The sequence below is a fragment of the Macaca fascicularis genome, chromosome 16 (genome assembly GCF_037993035.2).
Source record: "Macaca fascicularis isolate 582-1 chromosome 16, T2T-MFA8v1.1".
NCBI lineage: Eukaryota > Metazoa > Chordata > Mammalia > Primates > Cercopithecidae > Macaca > Macaca fascicularis.
The window spans coordinates 41,340,583-41,366,982 of record NC_088390.1 but is presented as its reverse complement, the minus strand read 5'-3'; the positions used below and the strand labels follow the sequence as shown (position 1 = coordinate 41,366,982).

Sequence of the window (26,400 nt, the reverse complement as noted above, 5' to 3'; positions counted from 1 at the left end):
CACACACTCTGTGAAGAACTCTTTACTTCATTATTCCATGTGAACTGTTAATTGCAAGTAAAGGCCAGATTACTTGCAATTCTTCTTCTGGGAACTTAAGTTCCTGGGAACTAAGTTCCTCTTCTGGGAACTTAGAACCCTCAAACAGGTTATATCGAGTCAAGAGAGAAATGTTCTTGATGTGCTGAAGACTGAACAAATGTGTGATTAGTTAAGACTTAGATATTGGATATGATTCATTCATTTGCTGGTTCTTGTTGAGCTACCTGTCTAACTGGGCACTGTTAGACTATCACAATCCCTGTTGTGGTCGGGGTCAGAGGCAAGTTGGGGAGACAGGTGTTAACCAGGGCCCCCTGCAGGGGAGAGATTTATATCACAGGTGCAGTGGAGGCAGTGTTGGAAAGCTAAAAAGGACCTAGAGAAGTGAAGAGGTCTAAGGTTATGAGCTATTTGACCTAGGAAGTTACTTCCCCTTGCTGGTTCTCATTCTTTTTTCCTCTATAAAATGACCCAGGTCGAATCAGTTGGCTTCTTAGTTCCTTCCACTTTATGAAAGTGCCTTTGTTAAAACAATGAGTCAGGAGGCAGCAGAGCATTCTATTGTGTGAACTGATTATCGAATAATAACACTAAATGTTTCGTTTATTATCTCTGTAAGCAAAGAGTTCAGGCTCAATGTGTCTACATTGGCTGCTTTAGTCGACTGAGAAAAACACTCATATCTCACATCAATGCTTGGCATTTCAGTGGGCCCTCTTACAATTGTTGGGTTATTCTGACATTTGAGGGATTCAATCCAGATCTTCTTTGTTTTCTGATCATAGAAATCATCACCCCTTTGTCCCCAGTACCTGCATTTGATATGTAAAATGGGAGTAATAAACCAACACTTCTTTTTTTTTTTTTTTGAGACAGGGTCTCACTTTGTCACCCAGGCTGGAGTGTAGTGGTGCAGTGGCACAATCTCAGCTCACTACCACCTCCGCCTCTCAGGCTTAAGTGATCCTCATATCTCAGCCTCCTGAGTTGCTGGATTACAGGTGTGTGCCACTACCCCTGGCTAATTTTTGTATTTTTTTGTAGAGATGGGATTTTGCCATGTTGGCCAGACTGGTCTTGAACTCCTGAGATCGAGCGATCCTCCCACCTTGGCTTCTCAAAGTGCTGGGATTATAGGCGTAAGCCACCATACCTGGCCAGCACTTCTTTTTTTTTTTTTTTTTGAGATGGAGTTTCACTCTTGTCACCCAGGCTGGAGTGCAGTGGCGTAATCTCCCGTCACTGCAACCTCCGCCTCCTGGGTTCAAGCCATTCTCCTCTCTCAGCCTTCTGAGTAACCGGGATTTCAGACATGTGCCACCACACCTGGCTAATTTTGTATTTTTAGTAGAGATGGAGTTTCTCCATGTTGGTCAGGCTGGTCTCAAACTCCTGACCTCAGGTTATCCGCTCGCCTCAGTCTCCCAAAGTGCTGAGATTAACAGGCGTGAGCCACCACACCTGGCTCTGAACACTTCTTAATAAACCTACAGAGGCTCTGATTCAGGAAGGAAGCAAATATTTGTTGAGCTTCTGCTACGTGGACAATAGTGCTAGGGAACAGTACGGTACATAATGAAAGAATATTCCCTGCCCTTGGAGGAATTTATGGCTTAGTAATAGAAAATAAAGAGCAAGATATACCTGGGCAAGAAAGTATAATAGGTGCTGTGATAGAAGTTTATCTAGGATTGGGGGTACAAATGTAAGAGTAGTTTTACTGGCTGGCAGGAGGAGAAATCAATGAATGGACAACATAGTATGGGGAAAAGGATGTTAGGTTTGGAGTCAGAAAACCTGGGTTTGTAGAATCTCAACTCTGTATATTAACTCTCTATATATTACCTATATATTTTATTTCTTTGAGTCTGGGTTGCATTGTTTATATAAAGCAATTAACAATAGTCTTCCCCAGCCCAGTGCCATGGCTCACGCCTTAATCCTAGCACTTTGGGAAGCCAAAGTGGGCCCATCACAACATCAGGAGTTTGAGACCAGCCTGGCCAATGTGGTGAAACCCTGTCTCTATTAAAAATACAAAAAATTTAGCCAGGCATGGTGGCGGGCACCTGTAATCCAAGCTGTTCGGGAGGCTGAGGCTGGAGAATTGCTTGAACCCAGGAGACGGAGGTTGCGGTGAGCCAAGATCACACCACTGCACTCCAGCCTGGGCAACAAGAGCGAAACTCTGTCTCGGGAGGATTAAAAAAAAAAAAAAAAAGCTGTGATCCTTGAAAACACATCCACCCCTCTACCTTGGTGGCATGTGTGGATTGAGTATCACTGCTCACCTGTGCTCTCGGACATCAAAAGGACAGTAGAGGTGTATCTTAACTCTGACCTTTTCCCCTTTCCTCCCTTGCACCAGATTTTATCATGTGGGCAACCTGTTGCAACTGGTTCTGCCTGGATGGACAGCCTGAAGAGGTCCCACCACCCCAGGGAGCCAGGATGCAGGCCTATTCCAATCCTGGGTACAGCTCCTTCCCTTCCCCAACAGGCCTGGAACCAAGCTGCAAGTCCTGTGGGGCTCACTTTGCAAGCACAGCCAGGAAGGTGAGTGCTGACTTCTTGGCCTGCTCTGCCACTGCAGCCTATGGACCATGGGCAAGCACTGCTGACCCCTCTGAGTGCCTGCAACCTTGCCTTTCCCTGTGTAATGCTGGTGACCGAGACCTGTCCCTGTCACAAAAATGTTCAAGAAGAACTAACCAAGTAAAAGCAAAAGCAAAGCATGTCAGCATAGATTTGGAGTCAGTAGACCTGAATTCAGTTATCAGCTTTGCTGCTTACTAGCTATATGATTTAACCTCTCTTGAGATTCAGTTTCCCTGTCATAAAATGGGATGATTGTTGTCCTCATCTTTCAGTGTTGTGGGAATAAAGTGAGACAAGAAAGCCATGAAGGGTGCCTAGCACGATGCTTAGAATGTCGTAGGCACTTGATGTTATTTACTTCATTAGCCACCATCACAAAAGACCTGATTGCAGATTAACTTGTTCTTTTTATCAAAAACAATGTTAAGGATGCCTCAGATACATTAGGACCATAACAAAGACTGGAGCTTATTTACTGTAGCAGATTTCATTTGAAATGCTTGGGAGCCATGCTTCCCAAATGAGTGAACTGGAAGTAAAATTACTGGCTGGATTATGGTGTCTAGGTGTGCACCCTCCCTCTTCCAGAGACAGTGAGTTATCTGTGATCAAGCAGGATTAGGGCAGAAGGTAAACCCTCACCTGGATAAAGAACTCCTGCATTCTGCATTTTTCTGCAGAATGGGAAGTTTGCAGCCCAGAATAAGTGATAGGATATGATGTTAAAATGGTGATCATGCGAAATTTGAGAGGAAATCATACTTTTAAACCATCTGCTATGTGCAAAGGACTGTTTAAGGAATTTAAATTTTTTTTTATTTCATTTAATCCGCACAATAGCTATGATATACATTTTAGAATCTCCCAAATCCCATTTTACATATGAGAAACTAGGGCTCAGGGTTTAAAATTTAAGAAGAACATTGAATGTGTTAAATTCCTGACAAATAGCATGAGAGATATTAAAATACTCATTCTTTTCCCTTGACTTCAGTAGCGCTCAAGATCACATAGTTATTAAATGACAGAGCCGAGATTCAAACCCAGGTCCTTGATTCCAAAGCCCCCTCCAGAAGACGTTCGGCATGTCGAGTAGAAGATGACAGTTATAGGCCTGGGTGCCTACAGAAGCAAGGCAATGATTAAAATAAGGTGCTTTTTTTCTTATTTATTGGAAAATGAATTACTGAATATCTACTGTGTATCAGGAATTGCCTGGGCTAGGGAGGCAGAGATGAAGAAGGTCATTCCTGCTTAACAGGGAGCTTGCAGTCGCACAGGGAGGTGAGGACAGTGCACACCATACAATGTGACAAAAGAAAAGTGTGTGTAACAAGAAGAGCTTCTGTGAGGGGAAGAAAAATTCCAGTTTGGATGGTAAAAGATGATTATTGGTACAATATTTTCTTGCTACAAAAGTATGAATTAATTTTGTGCAATTTACAGTGAATTTTGTGAATATTAAGGGTGTTTTCATCTATGAGAATTTTTCATTTGTAATTTCATGCTTAAGTGGATCAGCATTCTTATCTTAAGGGTTTGGCATTTAACAGCCAGGGGCTTTCAAAATGTCTTTTTCTAGAAGTGCTTGAATTGAAATGATTACATGGATCCTACTGTCTTTTTCTTTTCCTTTTTCTTCATTATGGTCAGTATTTTCTGATTGCTTTCTGGGTGCAAAGCACAGATAACATTCAGGACTTTATAGAGAGAACATAAGGAAGATGTGGCCCTTGCATTCCCTGAGTTTTCAGTCCTAAAGAGAAATGGCAGACTGTAATTTTGCCACAAGCCAAATACCCCACCTCTATTGGTAATACCTCTCTGTGGTTTAGCTGTGACCGACAGTTTTGGAGGGAGTCTGGCACCCAGCCTCTTTAGTTGGACCAGTTGGAGGAGGAGGTTATGCTTGGAGCCATGGAAGTGATATTCAGATCTCAGAGTGTTAAGAGAGGACTGGGTCTTAGGTGCCGGTAAGGGGAAAAGAAATTAAAGGTGACTGTTTTACCTTTTCTGGAGCATCTACCTTGTGCTAAGGTTTTATATACATTCTCTCATGTAATATTTCCCATATTCCAGGGAATAGGGGTGGGAGGGAGTAGGAGCAAGGGAAGGGCAGTTGGCAAACGGGAGCCAGCAGAGCCCTGCACACAGCATCCTTGAAGTATGGTGCCCACCTGAGGTGCCATGGCCAGTTCTGTGATGCTGGATATCTCAGTGCACTCTGGGCATTTCTGCAGGCACGTTGGTTGCCTCCACTAATTCATCTTTCATACTACCTGGTTACTCAGTTGTTTTGAACCATTTGGTAGAATTTATACATAAGCGTGTCCTTTGCTCATTCTGCCTGCATTTGTTGACAGCCCTTTTTTCCTTTCCTCTTGTTCTCTCCTTCCACTGCAAACTGGGGTTTTAGCCTCAAGCCCTATCCTGTTCCTGTAGGGTGTGTTTCAGATGCCAGCTTATTTCAGAGTCCCCTGTGAGCCAGTGGGTGTATAGAAGCCAGGTTGCTGTCTGCATTCTGATCTTGCATCCAACAAGCCACACACATTTGAAGAAAGAATAGAGAGTTGTTTGGATCTGGCTGATTGAGCAATGCAGGCTTTATAATTGTGTCAAGCTAGGTCTTGTCAAACTGCATTGACTTAAGTAATATTCCATGTCAGGCCCACAGGTTTATGACATTGAAGCCTGTTTGTTTCAGTCTCAGTCATCCTAAGCACACTTCATTTCCCAATAGAAAAGCTTTAGATGTGAATGAACCCCAAATACCTGAAAACATCCATTTTCTGCCTGCGTGGCTACTGGTGCCAACACCGTTACACTGCTAGTGCAGCCATGCATCCTTTTAAGTCTGTCTCTGAACAGTGTATTGTTTGGTTATAACTGTGTGGAGAATTAGGGAGCTTGATATATGTCCCTTTGCAATGCCTTCTAAGTCTTAATAGCCAAAACTGGGTGGTAAATATTATTTTCTTTTCCTTTTACTATATGAATGATACTTAGACAAAACATATAACTATCTTAACTATGCAGACATTTACTTCAGTCCAGAGTGCCTGTGATCTTGACTATGAGAATCTTGTCTCTTAAGCATTTTTTTAGCTTGAACAGCTTTCTATATTTTGAAAAGATGGACCAGAAATATTTAAGTTACTACTTAAGTCAACACAGGATGAAAAGTTTTTAACTTCTTTAAAGGATTAGTGAGGGTGCCCTCGAGGCCAATCCCGTTGTGCTCAGGAATTACCTCTCTTTTTGGGGGTGTGACATGCTCTTGGCCAGAACAGAGCTCAGCCAGATGTCACTGTGCTTGCTCAGCCTGTGGGGTGAGAGGCTGAGGATTGCTTCCTGTGGGCTGAGTAAGCCTTCGTGTGTTGTCAGTGACTGCCAGAGTAGCTGCTGCCAGGCAGTACCAGCTTGCCCATCAGGCGCCCGTAGCCTAACTGAGACACTCTGTGCTTTCAGTAATGAGAGTACCCTGATGTCCAGACGGTCTCCCGTTGCTATCTAAATATTTGTCTTGGATATGGTCGTAAGCACCACTGGGTTCCCAGCACTCTGAGTGGACCTTCCTGGAGTGGGGAGCCTATGTCGATGGGGCAGTGGGTGGGGAATTTGGAGATGGGAAGCCAGGCCCTTGACTCAGAACTGTTCCGTGCTTGAACGGAACTAAGCTCTGCAGCATGGCCTGGTGGGAAGAATGTGATCATGAGCATTAGCCTCCGACAGACCTTGAGTGTGAATCCCAGCTCTCCTGTTTACTGCCTGACCTTGAATACAGTAGTTGATCTCCCTAAGCCTCGGTTGCTTTGTCTGTGGATCAGGGAAGAACACTAATACCTACTTTGCAGCGTCGCTTTGAGAATTAAATGACAAGCTAGCATATAGAAGCACTTCAGTAAATTAATATTAATTGTAACAACCACCATAACCTTCATGCAGAAATAATTATAGTTTAGGATTTGAATCCTGGCTCTCACCGTTAGCTAATATTTCCTAGCTATAATAAAACAGCTAACACTTGTTGAGGACTCATTTTGTGTTAGATATGCTAAATGAATTCTCTCTTAATCTTCACAACCACCCCATGAGGTAGATACTGTTATCAACCCCATTTCACAGATGTGGAAACTGAGCACCAGAGAGGCTAAATTACACACCCAAGGTGACATTGCAAGAAATAAGGGAGGGAGGCTTAATAAAAATGCAGAACTTTTTGATTCTAAAGCTGGTAGTCTTGATTAATACCTCAGGTGCTTCGTGAATAAATAAAGTAAGCCTCAAATTAAATAATAAACGTGAAGTGTCCTGTACATGGATATACACAATACACACTGGAGGTCTGCCACCCCTGGGTGGCTTTTAATCTAAAATCTGAAAGTGGCTTGCACCCTTAGTTATGTGAGAGAGCTTAGTAAAAGTAAGAATGACTGGAGGAGATCCTGCTGGGCTTGGCAGCTCTGAAGCTCCCATCTCACTCTCTGTCTTGTTCTCTCAATCTGACATGGTTTCCTGTGTCTCTTCCTCTAAGCAGCAGACCTGCTTGGACTGTAAGAAACATTTCTGCATGACCTGTTCGAGCCAAGTGGGGAATGGGCCCCGCCTCTGCCTTCTCTGCCAACGGTTTCGAGCTACAGCCTTTCAGCGAGAGGAGCTCATGAAGATGAAGGTGAAGGACTTGAGGGACTATCTCAGCCTCCATGACATCTCTACCGAAATGTGCCGGGAGAAAGAAGAGCTGGTGCTCTTGGTCCTTGGCCAGCAGCCTATAATCTCCCAGGAGGGCAGGACTCATGCCTCCGCCTTGTCCCCAGACTTTCCTGAGCAGCAGGCCTTCCTGACCCAGCCTCACTCCAGCATGGTTCCACCTACCTCACCCAGCCTCTCCTCTTCATCTGCACAAGCCACCTCTGTTCCCCCAGCCCAGGTTCAGGAGAATCAGCAGGTAAGGGCCCATTTGTAGTCTTTGCCAGTCCGTGCCAGTTTGAGGGCTCATTTTCATTTTCCTCTCCTGCCTGTGTTGTGAGAATGGGGTATAAGGCTCAGTGTCTGGATTATGTGAAGCCTTTCTGACTACTGGTGCACCAGCTGTTTTCTGGGTATCAGACTCCTGTTTTGGCTTTCTTCAGAGATGATATGCACAGTACCAAATTTTTTTGTTTGCTTTTTGTTTTTAATACACACATATCCTAGTTAGACATTTTTTTAAAGTTCATCATTCCAGAAATATTTTGAGAAAAATAACCATTAAGCCATCAGATTTAGTTCTGGTCCAATTTGTCTTCCAACTTAATTCCTTTGTTCTGGTCTTCATTGGCTGGATTGGGAACTTAGTTCCTTAGTAACCGTCACAAGGAATATAGGAAAGCAAAGGGCTATATGGAGGCAAGGAAGGGTGGGGAAACAGACAAAGACACTGCTTCTCTTACCAGTCACTGACTGGAAGCAGGAGTAGCTGGCATGCTGTACTTGTATGCTGCTGCTTCATTATCCTGGGGGGCTTGGAAGCTAAGAGCAGCACGTCAACTGAATCATGACCCAGGCCTGGGGAGTACAGAAATGAGTAATATACTCTCTCAAAAAGCCCCCAGAAGAGGGAAGGTGGACACGTAGACCAGCTAACTCCTGGGTTAGAGTGAGGCCAGTGGACATAACTGTTGTATAAGAAGTGGTGATGTTGCAGAAGTGCCTTAGTGACTCTGTTATTTATAGCAGCAGTCCCTAACCTTTTTAGCACCAAGGACTGGTTTTGGAAGACCATTTTTCCACAGACTGGGGTGCGTTGGTTTCAGGATGAAACTGTTCCACCCAGATCATCAGGCATTAGTTAGATTTTCATAAGGAGCATGCATCCTAGATCCCTCGCATGCGCAGTTCACAACAGGGTTCACACTCCTAGGACAATCTAATGCCACCACTTATCTGACAGGAGGCGAAGCTCAAGCAGTAATGCTCACTTGCCAGCCACTCACCTCCTGCTGTGCATCTGGGTTCCTAACAAGCCATGGACCAGTACCAGTCTGTGGCCCAGGGGTTGGGGACCCTTGATATAGGGCTTGGGCAATATGGGGGAATTAGGAACTACGAGATCTAATTTCCACATCCCCTTTTGTCACTGACTTCTTTGTCCCCTTGGGCAAACGTTGAGCCTACAATAATGAAATGGGGTTAGTAATCACAGACCACTTTTGATCTTGCCAGGATCTTGAGAGACCTGAATGTGTGATACCATGTCTGAAAGAGCTCTGAGCTACTTACAGCTGGTATAGTGCTAGTGCTGTTAGTTCCTACACATGATGTGGATGGCTGCTGCTGCTTGTTTATGATCACTTCCTTTGCCAGGACTGGGCCCCCTGATTCAGCTCTGGACAAGCACTGAGGCATAAAGGCCAATGTGATAGCATAATTTAACTGCAGTAAAATCATTTAACTCCCTTTTTGGCCTGAGCATGTTTTTCTCCACAGCTGTACTTTAACTCTTTCCTAAGCTCTGACTCTTGGTCTGCTAGACAGATTTTAACTCCTGCTATACATTCTTCCCTTTGCGTGTGTGTGTGTGTGTGTGTGTGTGTGTGTGTGTGTGTGTGTGTTTTGTGAGCACTCTGTGTATAAGGAGCTAGGAAAAGAACTTGAGGAATTCTTTTTCTGTAAAGAACCTTGGCTGGGCATGGTGGTTCATGCCTGTAATCCCAGCACTTTGGGAAGCTGAGGCAGGCGGATCGTTTGAGCCTAGGAATTTGAGACTAGCCTGGCAACATGGCAAAACCCTGTGTCTACAAAAAAATACAAAAATTAGCTGGGCGTGGTGGTGGGCACCTGTAGCTACTCAAGAGGCTCAGGTGGGAGGATCATTTAAGCCTGGGAGGTCGAGGCTGCAGTGAGCTGTGATCGTGCCACCACACTTCAGCTTGGGCAACAGAGTGAGATCCTGTCTCAGAAAACAAAAACAAAAAACCAACCAAACCTTCAGGTAGATTTTTCAGTGAAAGATTATAAGCTTCCTGTCATTAACCAGAAATTTCCAGATTGCACCTAAAGGTGACCCTACATACAAGATCTAAGTGGGTACTTTTCCTCTGAGATTTTCAGGAGACCTTAATGTCTGCTTACATCCCCTGTTCTGGTGAGAGCTGCACTTTGCAAGCAGGAAAAACAGGCATGGAAGAATTAAGTAACTTACGTAGTGCTGTCTGACAAGTTCACAAGTGAGCTGCACCTAGAATGTAAATTTCCTTATAATACTTGCTCAACCAGAGTTCTTTCTTCTACCTTTAGTGCTCTAGCAATCAATAGTTGCTAGGAAAGGAAGGTATACAATAAGCACAACTGTGGACAGATACTAGTTTCGGATTTTTATTTAACCAGTGGGCAAACTGGAAAGACAAGAGCATGCTTTGCAGCATGAGGTCGTTTCTCTTTCTAGGAAACAGGACATCTGAAAGATATCTACTTAGGAACAGGTTAGGCTCTGAAGGATTCCAGGGTAATTCCAAGGTGACACTGCCTGAGAGACCAGTGAGGACCTACAGTAAGCTAAGAGAAAACATTGTTGATGAAGACACTGATTTGGATCCATCCCTATACATGTGTACTATGCATTTGATCTTGCCTTCACTTGGCATTTTGTTATTTCTACTTTTCATTTCCATTGCAGTTGGTTGCCTCCTCTTGATTAGCTCCATATTATGGATCCTAGTGTGGGATGAGTGGCTGGGGTCAGTGGGTGACTTTGGTTTCCCAGATTGTCCCTTCACTGGCATCCCCAGAATCTGGTGGAAAAGGCCTGTGAGCTCAGACACCTCTTTGCTCTGAGCTCACAGCAGGCCCTTTGCATGCAGGGAGTAGTAGGTGAGGAGGATCTACTTGAGGGGTTTGTAGCTTAAATGGTGATGGAATTAGGAGGCTCACAGTTCTGCCTACTCTTTGGCCAAACCTCCTAAAGGAGTACTCAGGAGGAACCTTTTGAGAAGTGAAAATTCTAAGCATAATGAAATTCCATAAGCATAGGCAGTGTTTTATAGTATTAGGCTAATAGATTCTTAGATACATTAAAATATTCTTTGACTAGGTCTAGACATAGCACTTAATAATAGTGTGCTCAACATGGAAACACATTTCCAGAATGTGAGAGTAGTTACTAGGCAGAAAAGAGACTAGGGTGGTGATGGTCTGGAAACTTTGTCCCATCACTGTCAGATAAGGAAGCCAGGGAGATTTAGTGTGAAGGAGGGGAAAACATGGTATAAACAGTTTGGGGAAAAAACAAAACAAAACAAAACCCAGCAGACTATGGTTTGAGGAGCAGAACCAGGGATAGGGATGGCAATTTTGGATCAGTGTCAAGAAAAACCTTGATGCCAGATAGAGAGCAGTCCAGCAGCGGAATGGACACAGTGACCTTCCCTTCACCTGTGTTGCTCAAGCTGAGATTAAATTGATGGTGAGTGGTGGCTACTGCCATCCTGGTGTGTGTAGAATTAATGCAATTTTGTTCTAGAGGGCAGCTTTGTCTATTGAAATGTATTTGTGTTGTTTCTCTGCTTGACAAAGTTGGTATGAGAGAGCAGGCTTTTGTAATGATGCTCTAAGAGGCTCCGGATTTCTGGGCGTGATGGGAATACATTGTGGACATTGTGTGAGTTGAAAAGAGGCCCATGCTATGCAGATCTCTGGGACATCTCTAGATGTGATGTTACTTTTCTCTTCCCACAGGCCAATGGCCATGTGTCTCAGGATCAAGAGGAACCCGTCTACCTGGAGAGCGTGGCCAGAGCACCTGCTGAGGATGAGACCCAGGTGGGGCCTCTGCTCGGGTCTGTGTCTTCACCTTTGCTCTTTCACTGGTGGTCTTAGGAACCTCTTCGGGTGGAGAGAGAATAAATGTGTGATGATAGTGCTTCCGAAATTATATTTATGGGATAGGGTTTAGTGTTAGTGTTCCAGGTTAACTTGTGAAGCTGTCAGTGTGTTTATAAGGAGTTGTGAGGTCATAGTGGAGACTGAGAAGCCTCATGGCCAATTATATTTCCAGTCTCTTGACTTTCCAAGAGCTGCCAGAGGGCAGGCTTGTGCTGCTGCTGTGAAAATCTTCTTCTTTTCTCCTGCTTCTAGCACACTGTAGCCACTGTCAAGGGAAGGAGGTCAGACAATTAACCAGGCAGGGCCAGTCCAGAGCACAGACCAGGGAGCTGTGGCCAAGATTGTGTACAGAGGAGTACTTGCCAGGGAAATGTGCCTCTTGTGGGCAAGTAGAAGTCTCCAGGGGAGAAGGGCCAGCACCATGCTGGGTTTCATGTGCAGCCATATTTAACCTCTACAGGACCCTGTGGGGTATGACTGCTCTCTCCCCTTTATGGAGGGGCAAACAGGCTCAGAGTGGTAAGCAACTTGCTGGATATTATTTAGCATTAACCAGCAGAGCAGTCAAGATTCAAAATTAGGGTCATATGACTCAAACCAGCGCTCCTTCTACCATACTTCTATCTAGTACTGTGTCACACTGATTGGTTGGTCTGTGTCTGTTTGCTCCTAAGCACAGAATCATGGGTCAGGAAGAGATTCTAGTAAATTTTGCAATGCAGAGCCCCATGCCAGGTACTCATCCTGTCTCTGTTCCTACCTTTCATGAGGTCAGTCACCAAAATTATGATGTGGTGAGTGCTTTGGGGTCCTTGGAGAAACAGCTTGAGGAGGTAAGAGCTGAGCACACTGATCTCTTCTTTGCCATTGCAGTCTATTGACTCAGAGGACAGCTTCGTCCCAGGCCGAAGGGCCTCTCTGTCTGACCTGACTGACCTGGAGGACATTGAAGGCCTGACAGTGCGGCAGCTGAAAGAGATCTTGGCTCGCAACTTTGTCAACTACAAGGGCTGCTGTGAGAAGTGGGAGCTGATGGAGAGAGTGACTCGGCTATACAAGGATCAGAAAGGACTCCAGCACCTGGGTGAGGGGCTATCTGCATGGTAGCTATACAGAGCTCAGAAGTGTTTGCTGTCACTCCAAAGCCTGATGGCACTGACTTGACTCAATTTCCACACTTTTAGCCATGGAAGGAGACACCTTACATATCTGCACCATCTAATAATAGCTGTCATTTGTGGTTGAGTGTCAAAACTAGATTAGGCATTGCATATATTTATTCCTTAGAGCAACCTATGAAATAGACATTATTAGCATCACCCTTTTACCATAGAGCCCAGTTTTAACTGAGAATTTTCTGGTCTAAGTCCATAGCCTTTCTCACCATATGCTATCCCCTCCCTACTCACCACCACCTTGTAAGTTTTCTTACCTTAGCATAAGAATGCTTGTTCTGAAGATTTGGGAGGTAGAAAATGAATCTACATACATAGTAGGAGAAGGTATATGTTCTGTCCGCACTTGGGCTTTTCCTTTTGTTCATTTCCCAGGGCATTTTACACTGTATCATTTAGCAGATGCCCAGGAAAATATCTGGGTCTGTGGTTAAATGAGTTCAGGGAAAAATACCTCATACTGTATCTTCATTACTGATTTATGGTAGATTTTTATATTAAAGGCAGTGAAGTCCTGCAGAAGAGAAATGTGTTTTGGCTGTTTTGAACTTAGCATTTCCTGAAATTATTTCACCACAGAATCTTCTCCTTTCCTCCCATCCCCAATTGATTCAGTTCCTACAGAGCAACATACTGATTCCTTACTTGGTAAGAGTGGTCGAAGTCAGATTTCAGGCTGTCTTCTACCAGTAGCTCAAATTTATCAGTGTTAGGGGACATCTGACTGACTCTTCACCTGATTACAGACTGAGGACTACTGTCTGTTTTCCCTTTGGGATTGTTTCAAGAGTCTTCTCTTGAGTTGTCAGGACCTGGGGAACAGAACAGATGACTCCACGTGGGAATTTTATCCAGATTCCCTGACTGACTGAAACAGCTAGATAGTTCATTCTTTCTTGACTTTATTGCTGGCTTCAAAATAGAAAAGCATATTGTGCATATAAAGTATCCTTCTACTTGGCAGTTTGTGCAAACTGATGGAATACATTTTTCTAAGAGTAGACCAGGGTGCAATGGCTCATGCCTGTAATCCCAGCACTCTGGGAAGCTGAGGCAGGTGGATCACTTGAGATCAGGAGTTCAAGACTAGCCTAGGTAACATGGTGAAACCCCGTCTCCACCAAAAACAAAAAATTAGCTGGGAGTGGTGGCATGTGCCTGTAGTCCCCAGGTACTTGGGAGGCCGAGGCAGGAGAATCACTTGAACCCAGGAGAAAGAGGTTGCAGTGAGCCAAGATCATGCCACTGCACTCCAGCCTAGGCAACAGAGTGAGGCTCCATCTCAAAAAAAAAAAAAGATCAGATGCTTTGTGTGAGTTCTGAGCATGTATAATGAGTAAAGAGGGCTGATGTCCATTTAGGCTCTTGGCAGGCCTGGTTCCCAGCAGGGAGTGGTAAGAGTTCAGAAACGATGTCAGGGCAGTAAGAGACTTTGTTTGTACCATCATGCCATCACCTATTCAGACTTCCTTCTCTTTCCTTTTCAGTCAGTGGTGCTGAAGACCAAAACGGTATGTAGTTGTTTCTGTTTGGGAATGGGTTTAGGCTCTTTTGTCCTCTTCAACCCCAATCCGTTTAGTAGTCTTAAGAATTCTGAGCATTTCAGCCTCCAGAGAGAGGGTGTGTTGGAAACTCACAGAGACCCAGGGGGCCTCTCACCATCTTTAGAAATTCTCTCTGAGGCCAGCCGTGGTGGCTCACGCCTGTAATCTCAGCACTTTGGGAGGCTGAGGTGGGTGGATCACAAGGTCAGGAGATTGAGACCATCCTGGCTAACACGGTGAAACCCCGTTTCTACTGAAAATACAAAAAAATTAGCCAGGCGTGGTGGCGGGCGCCTGTAGTCCCAGCTACTCTGGAGGCTGAGACAGGAGAATGGCGTGAACCCGGGAGGCAGAGCTTGCGGAGAACCGAGATCGCGCCACTGCACTCCAGCCTGGGCGACAGAGTGAGATTCCGTCTCAAAAAAAAAAAAAAAAAGAAGTTCTCTGTGCTCCCTGTGTAGGAAGCAGCGTGGAGCATATCAGGGGTAGCCTGACTGATGTGTATGTCTCCACTAAAACAGAGAAGGGGTGGCATGTATCACACTCAGCTCATTTTTAAAAAATCCTGGTGTGTTCAGTTCTGGTCTGAGTAGGGAGGGTCTCTGTGTGCACCTTCTGGGGAATCAGGGTGTTTGGCAGCTTCTGGTACTAACCAAAAAGAAAGGGTGGTGACCTAAGACAGCCCTGTTTGTACAGGGCCGGTAATGGTTAGAGCTACTCTGGAGCTAACACATGTGCTACTCTCTGGGCATAAGCTATGTATCTCAGCTCAGCTGCCATTCACTTAAAGACCACGCTGGGCCCTCAGGTACTCCCAGAACACACTGCAGAACTCCTGACCATCTGTGGGGACATTCTGAAATCTGCTATGTGTTTTCAAAAAGCCTCAAGGGTATGTGGTTGTGAACTCCCTCCCAAGAGAGAACGTTCTTAGAGTAGTCTTGGACTAGCCTGCAAGCATTTTAAAACTATTTCAGAAGACTTCCCAAATTTATTTAGTAAAATGGCCTTTTGCTCAGAATGGGCATCAGACATAAAAAACAGCTGAGCTTTTCTCAATTCCCCAAAACCATTTGGAGTTCTAGACCTACCCCCACCATTCCGCCCCCCAGCATCACCTGCTACCAAGATCAGGCTGATCTACTTGGTGCTTCCTTTCTTTGTCTGATTCCCTGGGAGAATGCTGACAGCTGAGTTAATGCGTTTGTTGTTACTCCTCAGAGAATGAGTAATTGAAAATTATAAATTATTCCCACTCATCTTAGGTATTTGTAGTCTCTAAACTTCTGTTAGGGCCAACAGAACCTCAAAAGAGGCAAATAGGTTTCACTCCCTTTCACATCCAGCCTACCTGCTAAGGGGAAGTATTTTTTAACTTTTGAATAGTCCAGAAAAGAGAAAGTATAGATGCAATAAGGGAGAATTCCTCTATGGGGTGGCCAACCCCCAGATGGTAGAGGTGACTTGTGTGAGATCAGTTCCTTTTTATGGGTACCTACTTCAGGCTACAATTTAAGACATGTTGGAGATGGCTGGGCTTTTGAACATGACTTTTTCTGTTTGGGTCAGCTCTACTAGGATACTAGTCATGCCCACTATATTCTGCTAGTGACACAGGCCAGTTAGCATTTATTGAGAACTCTGTGCACTTGGCAGTTGATCTCTGTGGATAGTTTATACTCTTAGGGCAGTTAGGCAGAAGGCCATTCTAGAGCAGGAGCTGTGGGGCCAGCCTGCCTGGGTTTGCATCCTGGCTCCTCGACTTAGCAGCTGTGTGCCCTTGGGTAAGCCACTTATTTTTTTGCCCCGGTTGGCCTCATCTATAAAATGAAAATAACAAGAGGTCCTACTTCATAGTTTTTGTGAGGTTTCAGTGAGTTAATACATGCAAAGCTTTCAGGACCCTGCCTAGCACACGGTAAGCATTCAGTAAATGTGGGATGTTGTCATTCCCTTGGGAAGATGTTCATTCATCAGACATTTAGAGTACCTACCATATGACTGGCACTGGGGGCTTCAAAGACGAGTATCTAACCTCGGAGCATGGAATAAATGCTAAGCATATAATTGTAAAAATTGATTGAATATGTAGAATTAAAGAGCTCACAGTCTACTGGGGCAGTAAGTAGGTAAACTCAAAATTTTAATCCAATGTGATAAACAGTCATGGGGGTATAAAAAAGTTTTGTGGGGGTAGAAAGAGGGAGCAATAATCTCTGCCAGGCTTCTCCACCAGGAAGTTTCCTTAGGAAGCCTGGGAGTAGTTCGTGAGATAGCAGAGGGGTCCCCCATGAACCTTGACTTTATTACATGGAGGATATGTTTATAGATAAGCCATGTGATCCTTAATGAACCATTCACCACAGTTCCATTTCTATCTAAACTTTTCTGAACCAGTTTTATCTTTTTAGCCTGTTCTGCCTCAGGGGATAATGAGTCCCTAAGTGCCACTCACACACTCACTGTATTATAGCCTTAGCTGTCTGAAAATTATTTCTTTTAAGCTTTGAGAACTTTGTCTTAGTTCTCATGTTCTGGGATGTATCTGATCCACAAGTACTGTACTTTTCAAATCTATACCTGTTGGAGGGGAGGAAGTGTGGATCAAACAAGTAACCCGAGTTGGTTACTGAGGAAATGCTTCCTTGGAGGAGCTGTATTTGAGGGAAGCCTGTGCATTGGGAGTTTGTTCACAGTGTACCTGTTATCTCCCACCTCCCTCCCCCAGTTACTCCTATATACTTAAGACAGTCTCCTCACTTACTCCTCTGCCCCTTTTTTTCTGCCCTGTGTGTTTGTACAGGGGGAGCAGTACCATCAGGCTTGGAGGAGAACCTGTGTAAGATCTGCATGGACTCACCCATTGACTGTGTTCTGCTGGAGTGTGGCCACATGGTAACCTGTACCAAGTGTGGCAAGCGCATGAATGAATGTCCCATCTGCCGGCAGTATGTAATCCGAGCTGTGCATGTCTTCCGGTCCTGAGAGCTTGCATCGGTTTCTTCAGTGCCTTACAGGGAAATAGCCTGGGGTGTCTGGGCTCAGGGTTGGCCAGCTTGCAGAAGAGCAAGCTAGTAGAAATACTGCAGTGTTCCCAAGACCAGGGCAAGCAAGATGCATGTCACCCCTGAGCATGCCTGTCTTGCCACAGGGGTGTACCTCTTGGCTGACAAAGCCCAAGGCCAGTGGGAACTTGTATAAATCACATGGGTATGTTCTTGGTTCAGTGATCTTGGAGTGATGATGGTAACTGATGAACAGAGAACTTTCCAGAACTTGGGTCCTGTCTTTCTCCCTGAACCTAGACACAGTTTCACCCCCTCTCCTGTACCCAGCCCATCCCCTCCCCACATGGGAAATGCTTGCCCATGTGTTTCATCAATCAGAAGTCCTCCTGCCCAGCACATTTGGATTTAAATTTCTGGTCTCCAGCTTTCTGTGCTTTAACTCTTTGCTAAAGTCTCTTGCTACACTGCCTAAATCCATTTATTTCTTTGGACCAAAAATGTTAGTTTACCAGACCGATAGTGGTCCTTAGGACAGATTTTAGACCAGTAAACTTATCTTTTGTGAGAAATGAAACACAAATGCTATAGAAAAATTTCAAAGTTATTTGGAGTTGCTTCCTTAAATGCTGGGATTGGAAGCTGTTGGTCTCCTGACCCAACTCTGGGAGCCAACAAAACATCAGGCTCCCAAACTGCTGGGAAATTTGTTTCTGTCTGCAAGGGAGAGTGCATGCATAATCCCTGCTGCTGCTTCTCTTGGGACCTGATTTGCACCATCCTTAGTTTATGTGGAAAGGGGACGCAATGGGTGGAGGCAGTGGCCTTCTGCTTAATATTGACTTGGCTTCTGATCCTTTTCCTAACTCGAAGGAGTCTTAAGCTATTTTCCCCTGAGAATGAAATCCCTCCCTAATCCATGGTAGTTTTAAATTTGGTCTCATTGAAGAAATAGATTTAGGCAAAGAGCCTGTGCTCTTCTCTGGCCAGACTTCTCTTAAAGTTCCTGGAGAGCAAACGTTAAGACAGCACTTAAGAGCTTTCAGGAGGTACTGAATGAGACTGGATTCTGTTGTGAGCCGACAGTTCAAGTCTTTATTTCCCAGGTTGGTGGGGAGTAAGGAGACCCTACTTTCATTTCCTTTCCTAGCCTACTGATTTTTGGGGGCAGGTCAGGGAGAAAGCATTTTCTTTTTTTTTTGAGAGTCTCTGTTGCCCAGGCTGGAGTGCAGTGGTGCAGTCTTGGCTTACTGCAACCTCCATCTCCCAGGTTCAAGCCTAGCCTCCGGAGTAGCTGGGATTATAGGTGCCCGCCACCACGCCTGGTTAATTTTTGTATTTTTAGTAGAGATGGGGTTTCACCATGTTGACCATGCTGATCTCCAACTCCTGACCTTGTGATCTGCCCACCTTGGCTTCCCAAAGTGCTGGGATTACAAGCGTGAGCCACCACACCCAGGAGGAGAAAGCATTTATTCTAGGCTCTTTAGGAAGGACCATACAATGAGTAAGTGATTTTTTTGAGCCCTCACAGTCTTTACACCCCTAGAGGAGCTGGAGGGCTTAAGAGTTTGCTGGAGAAGCGTGGCCAAGCACAAAACACATTATCAGGAGAGCAGTGTTTTCCCATTACCAATGGATAAACTATGCAAACCCTAAATGCCTTGGCAGACAACTCCCACCCCTTATCCCTCCCATGCAGCTGAAAAATCTGAGACTAGAGCCAATCATGACACTGGATGGCAGAGGGAAACCTCTAAAGGGACTTATTACATTGGTACAGACATATTTATGCTTTCCTTCCATCACCAGCCACTAAACCCCTTTGGAGGAATGAAATAACTGCATAAAGTAGTTGTCAGCTGAACACTGGGCCACTTACCTCAACATTATACAAAGTCCTGGATGATTTGATTCTGAACCACAGCCTTTGCAGGAGTTGGGGGAATCAGATTTGCTCATGAAGACATCCCTTTCCGCTTTTCTCATGGGCAGTAAATACTATCGTTTACAATGCCTACCAATTTAGCAAAGGATCATTCATTCAGCTGCTCAGTTCCTCTGTAAAACAGATCTATGTATGTGCAATTCAGTTAAGATCTAGCAGTAACTTAAGGGCAGAAGCTGGCCCTCTACTTACAACCTGCTTTCTCTGCTGAAGCCTTACCTCCTCCTCCAACCCGAAAATAATACACTGATAGCTGGTTAGTAACCTCAGTAAGAATTAAAACTGAGGTCGTTTACTCATTTTGCCTTTTAAGTCTTTTATCCCCTTTTGGTGAAAGTTTCCCTTTAGGAAAAAAGGTGTCAAACAACCCTGATTTTTTTTTTTTTTTTGCATCATTTTTATTACACCAAATAAAAGTTGGGAGTTCCAGGATCCCATTCCAGTTCATATTTAACCAAGATCTAAAATTTAATTTTTTAAAATCTTTGAATCTTCCCTCCTGCCCCTCATGGATCCTTGGTTTTAATTATCATGGAAACATCTAATTCTTACAGTTATTCCGTAGCTTTTGCTGATTGCTCTGAAATTTCAGTTAAGACTTGTTTCAAAAGACAGATAGCTGACTGGTTCATAATACATTGGAATAGTTGGATCCAAACTAATAAGAGTAAGCTGTACAGGAACTAGTGCTCAATATACATTGTATAAATTTGTGGAAATTTCTTGGATGTGAATTGTTACTTCAAGTGGCTTACATTAAGATTTTCTCAGACTTACTTGGAGGTTAAAGCAAACCCAAATGTGTATTATTTTGTTACAGAGCTCTGCTTTATAATTTTGTAATAAAGTTGTAATACAGACACCTGTCTTGTCTGGTGTGAGGATGTTAGAGGTTGATAGCACTGACAAAAGAGCCTGACAGTGGTTCACGCTATAATTTCAACACTTGAGGAAGCCAAGGTGGGAAGACTGCTTGGAGTTTGAGACCAGTCTGGGCAATGTAGTCAGACCTCGTGTCTACTTAAAAAAACAGAAAAGCCAAAAAAACAAAAAATTAGCCATGCATGGTGGTGCATGTGGGTAGTCCCAACTACTTGGAAGGCTGAGGTGGGAGGATCACTTGAGCCAGGAGATTGAAGCTGCAGTGAGCTCTGATTGCCACCACACTCCAGCCGGGGCAACAGAGTGAGACCCTGTATTAAACAAACAAACAAACAAACAAACAAAAAATTGACAAAATAACTGATAAACCACAAGCTAATCCTGGGATGTGCACATGGCCTGGGATTAGCCTGTGGTTGGGTGAAGTGACAAGATGCTCAGTGTTGTTGTAACTTGCCCAGGACCACAAATGTAATATGTGGAAGAGGCCATGGAATAGCCTAGAAGAGAATGAGAGCTGGGTAGGAAAAGGATGAATCCCAAGACCAATTGGGTTGAAGCACCAAGTTCAGATATTTACACTGATCTAGAAGAGATGGGCCTTAAAGATCTGAAATGGAAAGGAATCAGGACAGCTAGTGTGCCCAGTTACGTCTTCAGGTTACCCTAGGAGATACATGGTACCTTTTGGATACAGCTGTAGTACAGTTGGACTATGGCTCAGAAAAGGTTGGCTCAGGCTGGGCGCCATGGCTCATGCCTGTAATCCCAACACTTTGAGTGGCTGGGGTGGGTGGATGACTTGAGGCCAGGAGTTTGAGACCAGTCGGGATAACATGGCGAAACGCGGTCTCTACTAAAAATACAAAAACTTAGCTGGGAGTGATGGTGTGTGCCTGTTAAGTCTCAGCCACTCGGGAGGCTGAGGCATGAGAATTGCTTGTGAACCCAGGAAGCAGAGGTTGCAGTGAGCTGAGATTGCACCACTGCACTCCAGCCTGAATGACAGAGCAAGAGTCTGTTAAAAAAAAAAAAAAGGTTGGCCCAGCCTCGTGACAGACTGCTGTGTTGTGCACAGGCTTGTACAAACCTCCCTGACCAGGCGCCCAAGGCGCAGGGAAAAGACTCCCAAGAATGCAGCCCCTGGGAGAACAAGATTATGTGTCCATCTGCTCTGTGACTGAGAAAGGAATCTTGCCAAAAGGGCATAAAGGATCAAGGATGAGCCCCAACACTTTGCTCACATTGCCCTAGGGAGCTGACCTGTTCAGCGCCCAGTGATGACCTCTGCTTGATGCCAGCCAGCAGCATGTAAAGGTTCAGAAGAGGGAGGCCTCCAGCATTTTGCTGGAGAGATTTATGATGATGATGTTGAGGGTTGCATTGAAATATATGAAAGAAATACATGAAAGGATACAAAATAGTATATACAGTCAGATCTCAGCAGCAAAGACTGGAAGAAAATACATAAAAAACCACTGACATTGAAATGGCAATAACACACACTAAGGCAGAGAAGGGACAAGATGATCACCTGCAGTCAGCAGAGCCCCTTTCCTGTGAGTGTGCACAGGAACTGGTTGCTCTGGGTGTAAGCAACCAGTAAGGGCAAGTGGGGCTGGGTCCAGGTTGGAGAGGACAGTGCCTTTGGCAGGATCCTGAGGAGACAGTCTTGTTCTGCTGCCCTGTCCAGTTGTTTGGCCTGAGGCTGAAGAAATGGAAATCTATGTAGGTCAGTACTCAAAAGAGGAGCAGCTTTTTGTCTCTATAGAGGATGTAATAAAAAGAGTACCTTATTCCTAATACTGAAGCCCGGCTGAACGGTGCCTATTCAAAAACACCAAATGTCCTGGGCTACAGTCAGGAAAGTAACCCCCTCCCCTGTGCTGTCCCTACTCCAACATACACATTTTAAACAGTAGGTGGAAGCCAAAGTCAATCAGATCAAATCTGGGCCGGGCGGGGGCGGGGGCGGTCGTGCAGTACTCCTTGATCTTACAAGCCCAGAGCCTGCTAATTTGTTCATAAGGAGAGAACTGACCCTCAAAAGCCAGGACTGGGACATGGAAGCCAATTTACAACCGTATGGTGTCCTGATGAGCCTGCACTCAGAGTGGAGTGTTAGCTGAAACATGCAAACCTGCAACTGAGGGTTCTAAAATCATAGGCTAGGCCCTTCTCCCAGGTAGGGTCTGGACATGCAAACCAGCGGTGACGTTCCCAACTCTAGATAACTATGTGGTAGGCTGTGGGCTAAGTGCTTTACATAATGTTGCTCGGGACAATAGGACAACCCTATGATTTAGGTGCAGTGGCTATCCCCATTCTACTTGGAGGGATTGAGGCTTAGATGTTACATAACTTGCCTAAAGTTAGAGCCATTAAGTTTCAAGACTCTGATTTGAGCTCCATCTATACCTGCACTGTCCAGTGTGGTAGTCACTAGTGACATGTGACCATTTGAAGTTGAATTAAACTAAGAACTTCAGTTCCTTAGTTGTGCTAGCTTCATTTCAATTGCTCAGCAGCTATCTGTGGCTAGTTTGGTTGGACAGTGCAGATTTATGGATATTGCCACTGCTGCAAAAAGTTCCATTGAATAGCACTTGTTTACACTAAATTGTCTTCCTTTTGTTCTTCAAATAAATCAGCCTCAGGTAGCACAGGAGCTGTTCTTTGTAAGCAGGTTGTATGGATCTGTTCTCAGGTGTGGATTTTTATTCTTTTTTTCTTTTCTTGAAGATATGGAGTATATTTTCTTTAAGAAATTAAAAACTAAGAAAAAAATGCCACTCAACATTGTTGGTATTATCAATAGGGCAGCAGGGAAAAAAAAATACTGTGATAAACTTGTCTCTCTGATACCAAGAAGAAATTCTAGTCCAAGCTTCAATATGCTTCCTGTGTTTTTCGCTAGGTATTTCTTTTACTGCCGCTCTTCATTCTTTCCCACATTTCATATTGGAGGATTGGTACAGCCTGTAAAACTTCATTGACAGGAACAAATCCAGTATGCACTGATGTCTTCTCAAAGGCACTCTAACCCATCAGATAGCCCGGCAGTTTCATTCACATGAATACTCCAGCCATGAGAAAACTCAGTAGGACACAGACGAATCCAATGAATAGAAGAAAAAAAATCGATTGAGTTTTGGGATATTTGGTGCGTTCGATTGGTCCAGGATTATGAAACCTAAACCTCCCATTGTGAACAGGAAGCTGGATGCAAGTCCTTCCATAATATACTGTCCATTTACTCTGTAGGCCAAGAAAGCTACTGGCCTTTGATGCCCACGTTCATCAGCCAATACTTGGGGGGTCAACAATATCACAGAATTATTCCTCCAGTCATGAGGAAGACACCACCACCAGAGCATACACAGTCATGGCTGCTGGCAGGTGCAGCCAGGGTGACTTAGCTTCAGGTTGGGACACTCAAGCACTAAGAACGGGACACGGTACAAAGTCTCCACGTTGGTGGCAACAAGGGCTGTTCTTGGCCTCAAGCCCCACGTGGATTTTTATTCTTAAAGAACAGTCTTGTTTCCAGGTTTTGGGGAGGCAGATCTTCCTGGAGCCCTCTATCCCTCCAGAGGAGTGACCCAAGTAACTTCCCTTTCTTCATAAAGGCCCCATTGTCCTACCTGACCCTAGTCCCCTCCCTTCAAACTGGGAATCCTCACTCTGTAATAGGAGAACACAGAGAAGAAAGTCAAAAAAGTTCATTTTGTTTTCTTTCACATGAGGCTTTGTTCCTGGCAAAGGGTGTCCGGCCGAACACAAGTTCTGCTAAATGGAAGCATTTCTGAGGGCAGTCCTTTAAATACGACTTTAAAATGAGCCTGGAAGTACAAAGGAACAGGCAAGGACGGGAGAGAAGGCTTTGCGGACAGAGCTGCCATAACCCAGCCTTTACTCCTTAATCTCTAGGGAAATTATTAGGGGTGTAGGTGGGGAAAGGACAAAGACAACTGCAAGATATTTTATTTATAAAAAAGGTAACTAAGCTGCTTTTCAAAGAAAACAAAAAGATGGTAAACCCAGCACCCAGATCTGAAAGATCTATTTAAACCCAGCAAGAGAAACTGACTTCAGTTGTGGCACCCACAGCAACTAATTCCTGGTCCAGAAGAGACCGTGGAGAACTGGTGGGTTTGGGAGAAGCAAGCCCATTCCCCCTATACTGTGTCTACCTGCCTCCAGCCTGAGTCCAGTCCAGTAGTATGGTAAAGGAGAGTATGGCCTGAGGGAGAGGGAAGACAGCAAACCTAGCAGGGAGCTACCAGTCTCCGTTTCCGGATACATGCCCAAATCCACTCTGGGGAGACCTGCTGGGCCGCAGGGTTCTTGTCCCTGCTACCCAGCACGTGCGTGGCTGAGGTCATATCAAATTCCTGTACCAGGTCCCCGTCGAATGCCACAAAGTAGCGTCTGAGACGGCTGAAGTCTGGTGTGGAGGGTGGCAAGTAAAGCCGCACTCCAGTGAAGATGTCCAACAGAACCTGCAAATGCAGAGAGGTCACGGTAGGGTCAGACCTACACTGGGTACAGATGGGTCTTCACCCAGATAAGCCCAGGACAGAATGAGGGAGCCTAGAGTTAGGACACAAGCAGAGGAGTTTACTGGAATACTATGCATCAATAACCCCACCCCTCCAGTCACTCCAAGTTATACAAGACTGACATGCCCCTCCATCCCTGCCTAGGGGAAAAGGAGAGGGGATGGGCCTTGACATCTGGGACCTGGAGATGGGAAGAGCATATGTGTGTAAGAGCCACCCAGTCATGGTGGGCAGGCAGAGCTGGCTCTGACTCAGTGCCCCCAGATTCAGTGATGTCCCCTGAGACCAAGCAGTCTACTCTGTACAACCTGCTAGACTGAAGGGTCAGGAGTCCTGCTTACTACTCTCAATGGGTTCAAGGACTTCAGGCTGGGAAGAGAGAGGGGAAAGGTTTCTACAGGTCTGTTGGGGACCGAGTTCAGGACCTGAGTTGTCAGACTTCTATGCTTACTCCTGGATGGCGGTGGGGAGAGTGGGGGTGCAATGACATGGGTGTAAATTATGTTTACTTCTCTATCTGTCCTTTGAGCCATCAGCTCCCCCAGAGTTGAGCCAGTACTAAACCTAGTTCTTGGCATCAGAAAGTGCTCAAAAGAGGCCAGGTGCGGTGGCTTATGCCTGTAATCCCAGCACTCTGGGAGGCCGAGGCAGGCGGATCACTTGAGGTCAGGACTTCGAGACCAGCCTGACCAACATGGTGAAACCCCGTCTCTACTAAAAATACAAAAATTAGCTGGGCATGGTGGCACATGCCTATACTCCCAGCTACTCGGGAGGCTGAAGCAAAAGAATCGTTTGAACCTGGGAGGTGGAGGTTGCAGTGAGCTGAGATTGCACCACTTCACTCCAGCCTGTCAGAGCCAGACTTGAGGGGGAAAAAAAAAAAAAAGTGCTCAGGAGATGTTGCCAAACCCAAGACTGACAAGTAAGTGTAAAAGGGAAAAGGTTCCTCAGGTGGGAGGAGAGTCACCAAGCCAGTGCCCTCTCCCCTTCTTATTGCTCGCTGGACCTGCTTCCAGCCTGACCACAAACTCACAATGCTGCATTCCCACACCCAGACTGGGCTTTCCCATTTAATGTAAATTTTGACTTGGGGCCAGCAGCTGAGTGAGTCCCTGCAGTCTCTCCTGGCTAGGCCGGGCTGTTCTATCTCCTGCCTGCTGGCACAGTTCTCCTTCCTCTCTGCTCACTGGCTCGCCGCCTCTGCAAGGCAACAAGAGGACACAGGGTGAGCAGCAGCACTGCTGACCCTGCCCACGACAGGAGCGGCGGCAGGCAGGGAAGAGGTTTAGCCAATGTTCCCCAAACACCTTTGCTCATCCTCTTTCAAACTTCTTGTGCAGAGGGTTAGGAACACAACCTGGGCTAAACTGGCCCACGTGGTGTGTTGCTGTTTTTACCCTCACCTTTGTTTGGCACAGGGTCTCATCAGCAGCTTTCCGCTTCTCCCCTACTTTCACTGGAGAAGACTTCATGGCCAGCTTCTCTCCCACCTTCACAGCAGAAGGCTTTGCAGTCAGCATGTTGCCTGAAGGACAGAGAGGAAGTTGGGCGTGGTGGTGCACACCTACAGTCCCAGCTACTCGGGAGGATCAATTGAACCCAGGAGTTCGAGGCTGCAGTGAGCTATGGTCGTGCCACTGCACTCCAGCCTGGATGACAGAGTGAGACCCTGTCTCTAAAAAAACATAAGATACAAAAGAACTAAGAGGGTAGGGATTGCTGATAATGCTCCCTGCAGTCAGGGGCAGTAAGGGGAAGGACCAGGGCCTTTCTCTGCTA

The 26,400-nt window shown here is 45.3% G+C and overlaps 2 protein-coding genes and 1 pseudogene across 19 annotated transcripts in view; 1 reads left to right on the top strand and 2 right to left on the bottom strand.

Annotated features, from left to right (window-relative positions):
- RFFL (ring finger and FYVE like domain containing E3 ubiquitin protein ligase) overlaps positions 1 to 20,036 on the top strand; it is an 80,849-nt gene extending 60,813 nt beyond the window's left edge. For 2 of the 8 annotated variants that reach the window (XM_074019008.1, XM_074019010.1), the window contains 7 exons: positions 2,411 to 2,598; positions 3,635 to 3,792; positions 7,178 to 7,588; positions 11,356 to 11,439; positions 12,376 to 12,586; positions 14,165 to 14,188; positions 17,025 to 20,036. In XM_074019008.1, the coding sequence (XP_073875109.1) occupies positions 7,211 to 7,588; positions 11,356 to 11,439; positions 12,376 to 12,586; positions 14,165 to 14,188; positions 17,025 to 17,206 (879 nt within the window). In that variant the 5' untranslated portion in view covers positions 2,411 to 2,598; positions 3,635 to 3,792; positions 7,178 to 7,210 and the 3' untranslated portion in view covers positions 17,207 to 20,036. The remainder of the gene's footprint in view (positions 1 to 2,410; positions 2,599 to 3,634; positions 3,793 to 7,177; positions 7,589 to 11,355; positions 11,440 to 12,375; positions 12,587 to 14,164; positions 14,189 to 17,024) is intronic. The other 6 variants (XM_005583443.4, XM_065531225.1, XM_015438169.3 and 3 more) reach the window with 4 other exon arrangements.
- LIG3 (DNA ligase 3) overlaps positions 19,548 to 26,400 on the bottom strand; it is a 27,916-nt gene continuing 21,063 nt past the window's right edge. For 9 of the 11 annotated variants that reach the window (XR_001485990.4, XR_012425529.1, XR_012425528.1 and 6 more), the window contains 2 exons: positions 26,025 to 26,146; positions 19,548 to 24,558 (listed from right to left, as the gene is read on the bottom strand). Coding sequence is in view for 7 of the 11 variants with exons in the window: in XM_074018998.1 (XP_073875099.1) it covers positions 24,325 to 24,558; positions 26,025 to 26,146 (356 nt within the window). In the remaining 4 variants the exon portion in view is untranslated. Of the gene's footprint in view, positions 25,822 to 26,024; positions 26,147 to 26,400 lie in introns of all 11 variants that reach the window. The other 2 variants (XM_005583432.5, XR_006693079.2) reach the window with 2 other exon arrangements.
- On the bottom strand, positions 22,963 to 23,577 carry LOC141408729 (oligosaccharyltransferase complex subunit OSTC pseudogene; annotated as a pseudogene).